Source organism: Syzygium oleosum, unplaced genomic scaffold (assembly GCF_021117445.2).
Source record: "Syzygium oleosum isolate NSW1041296 unplaced genomic scaffold, Sole_v2.1 Sole_v2.02, whole genome shotgun sequence".
Lineage (NCBI taxonomy): Eukaryota > Viridiplantae > Streptophyta > Magnoliopsida > Myrtales > Myrtaceae > Syzygium > Syzygium oleosum.
The window spans coordinates 16,088,797-16,091,967 of record NW_026607486.1 but is presented as its reverse complement, the minus strand read 5'-3'; the positions used below and the strand labels follow the sequence as shown (position 1 = coordinate 16,091,967).

The following is a 3,171-nucleotide window of genomic DNA, read 5'->3' as shown; positions in this document are numbered from 1 at the left end:
GACGGAGAGTCTTTGTCCGTCGCAAATTTGTGACAGACGGTCTTTGTCCGTCGCAAATTTGCGACGAACGGTCTATGTCAAATTTGCGACGGACAAAGACCGTCCGTCGCAAATTGGTGGCCGGTCGCCGGTCGGCGACCGGCGACTAATTTACAACAAAAACAGAAAATAATGTCAATAAAAAAAAAATTTCGCATCTGACGATGAATCAGAAGGACAGGACCATATTAGTTGCATGTTTAAACGGACTTAATTAGCTACGATACTTACCTATGGAAAAGCTTTACCGAGATTGATTTCTGTGCGCACGGATTATTGAGAGAAATGATAGAAGGAGAAGGTGAGCGAAAAGCGGGCGACCTGACGAATCACTACTGAAAGAGAGAGAGAAATTGACGGGTGGGGTGGGGTGCATATCACAAAATTAATTTTCCGGTACAAATTTGCGACGAATCCAATTTCGTCGCAAAATCCGTCGCAATTTGCGACGGATAAAATATTCGTTGCGACGAAAAATCAATCGGTCGCAAAATTCGTCGCAAATTTGCGACGGAAAATTAGTCGTTGCAAATTAGTGACGGAACTGGCGACGACCAACTTTCCGTCGCAAATTTGCGACGAATTTTGCGACGGAAAATTAGTCGTCGCAAATTAGCAACGGAACTGGCGACGACCAAATTTCCTTCGCAAAAAACATGTTTTTTTTGTAGTGTCACTTTTCTCCTTTAGTTTGTGAGAAAACTCAAGTTTTATTAAGATTAAATTAAAAGTATAGACTAATACCACATAATGATGATTTTATACCAATACTTACTTATCATATAGTCATCGGTAAAGGATAAATCCAATTCATTTTAAATTAATAGGTGAATACAAGTCAGGTCATTACTCAAGTCAACACAATACATTTAGCTAAACGGGTCAATTTTTGGGTTACACGGGTTGAATTCACAAACAATCCGTTTGATAACCGTGTCAAGCGGGTCGACACGACCACAACACGAACGCGACTAGCTATAAACTCAAAACTTGCAAATTCGGTATCGTGTTGGAGTTGTGTGACCTTGTCGTGCTAGAAATTGTCACCCCTAAATGGACCCAAGATTCGAGATTTGGGCGACGAATGTGGTACAGAGATCGAAATTATGGGCCTATGACGAAAACAGTCGGATCGGGCTTGCCTCAAACTTCAAGTACTGCGGGCCTATCGCTGCTAATTGCAATGGGCCATTCCAGCCTGCCAATTTGATTGGATCATGAGCCTGGCAAAGGTACTGACCCGCTCAGGCCCAAATCAATTCGATTTGGTCTTGGATCAGGCCCTCCCAAGCCCAAAAATCACTATAAGTTTTTGTTCACGGGTGGGCCCTAAACAACAAATGAGGCCCAATCCGGAAACGCTCGTTGATCACCTCCGTGGAGAATTAATTTTAAAAAAAATTTGGGTTGATTCGAACCTACCCGACTCCAAATAAGCCCTCTATTTAGATCTCGACACGAGCTCATCAACCCAACACTCTCGCAAATCACCGGTTGTCGGTGCCTTCGCCTTAGCTAGATCCTCTCTCTCTCACTCTCTCCTCTTTCTGCGTGGTGAATGCGCTTGTTTGTGCGTTTACGCACGCGCGCACGCAAGATGGGTTGCTTGTCTCATATCTCTCCCTCTCCCTCCCATCTCTCGCCCATTCGGACCCGACACAATCGCTCAGGCTTATGGATCCAAATCTAATTCGTTGCGAGCGCTATATGACGTCACTGTCGACCTTGATCGGAAAAAGCCCCGAGTGGAGGTTGACGGCAGCATCAAGAGACAAATCAGCTACTTAAATTTGCCGGGATGAGGATTGGTGGGTCTTTGAGAGATGGAGGAGATGCGCGCGCCGGCCACCGGGCAAAAGTGGTGGTCGTGGGTGTGGCGATCGTGGTGACAACATGGATCGCAAAAATCGGAGGCGACTTCAACGGCAGCACCGATGGATGATCTATCTACCCTTATGTTTATTCCTCACTCGGTTATCATAATAACATAAGCTATTCTTGTTGAAAGTTACATAAATTTGTGTTTCATACGTAGTAGGAATACGAATGTCTTACTAATAAACATTTCGTTCACACAAAACCGTCCTTGAAGGATTACATACGCACCTTGGAATTTCAAAAGGAATTGACCATTAGTATCCCTAAACTTATCTCAACCGTTCATCTTATCCTCTAGAACGATGTCTCGTGGCTTAATTTCAACATTAGTCGTAAGTACGAAAATTTACAGGAACACAGACAGACCCAGCAGAACTTCCCCGACAACATCCTAGAAATAATGCTCGAAGGGCTTCACACACGTAACTATGTAGAGTCTGCGTAACATCGTCTCCCTTGAGTTCCATTAAGGTCAGCTCAATTATCTTCACCTATCCACGCTACAACAGCCTCAGGATTTATTGTGTTTTGCTCATCTGTGCTCTACAAACCGGAAGCGGCGTTGGCTTCGGATGACGGCTCGCAGTTAAGATCCAGACCCGGGTCGTCGCTCCTCCGCGGAGCTCCGTCGTCGTCCTCCTCCTCCTCCTCCTCCGGAAGAGCCTCCAGCTCGGAGAGCGTCAACCTGCGCGACCCTTCCCCTCTCTTGCCCTTCTCGAAGTACCTGACCGCCGCGTGTATCCTCCTCAGGATGGTGAAGAACTCCTCCACCTCCTCATCCGTCGCCGCCACCTCCGCCTGCTCTCCCTCGGCAGAACTCTCCGGTCCCTTCGGTCGCTTCTTTCCGACGCTCGCTCCGCCGTCGTCTTCTCGCTTCCTCCTCCTGTCCATGTCCGAGCCTGAAGCGCGCGACGAGTCGCCAGAAAAGGAAGAGGAAATGGAGTCGATAGTGGGGAAGGCTATCGTGCCCATTGAAAAACATTGGCGAGGATGGGACGCTTTTAAGGCGACGCGTCGGTCAGGTTGACCATATCGCAGCGCGGGCGTCGTGCGTGGACGGTCGCGATTTTCCCGAGCAGTGACGTCATTTGACCTTCGCGAGGGGGGTGGTTGCGGATTACGTAACGAGGGTGAAGCAAGCGGTGACGCAGGAGAACTGGAAAAGCGTGGGCGAGGCTTTAGGCACCGTTGAAAAGTCAAAGTCTATTGCCCTTCGCTCTGCAAGTTCCACGCGGGATTTGGACTATCAGCCGC

At 47.8% G+C, this 3,171-nt stretch overlaps 1 protein-coding gene across 1 annotated transcript; it reads right to left on the bottom strand.

Annotated features, from left to right (window-relative positions):
• Positions 1 to 2,460: 2,460 nt before the first annotated feature.
• Positions 2,461 to 2,808, bottom strand: LOC115670324 (protein NEGATIVE REGULATOR OF RESISTANCE-like). Its single transcript, XM_030591575.1, has one exon. The coding sequence runs from the start codon at positions 2,806 to 2,808 to the stop codon at positions 2,461 to 2,463; it is 348 nt and encodes a 115-aa protein (XP_030447435.1).
• Positions 2,809 to 3,171: the final 363 nt, after the last annotated feature.

Coding starts and splice junctions, on each gene's coding strand:
- LOC115670324 (XM_030591575.1), bottom strand. CDS start 2,808: ATGGACAGGAGGAGGAAGCGAGAAGACGACGGCGGAGCGAGCGTCGGA.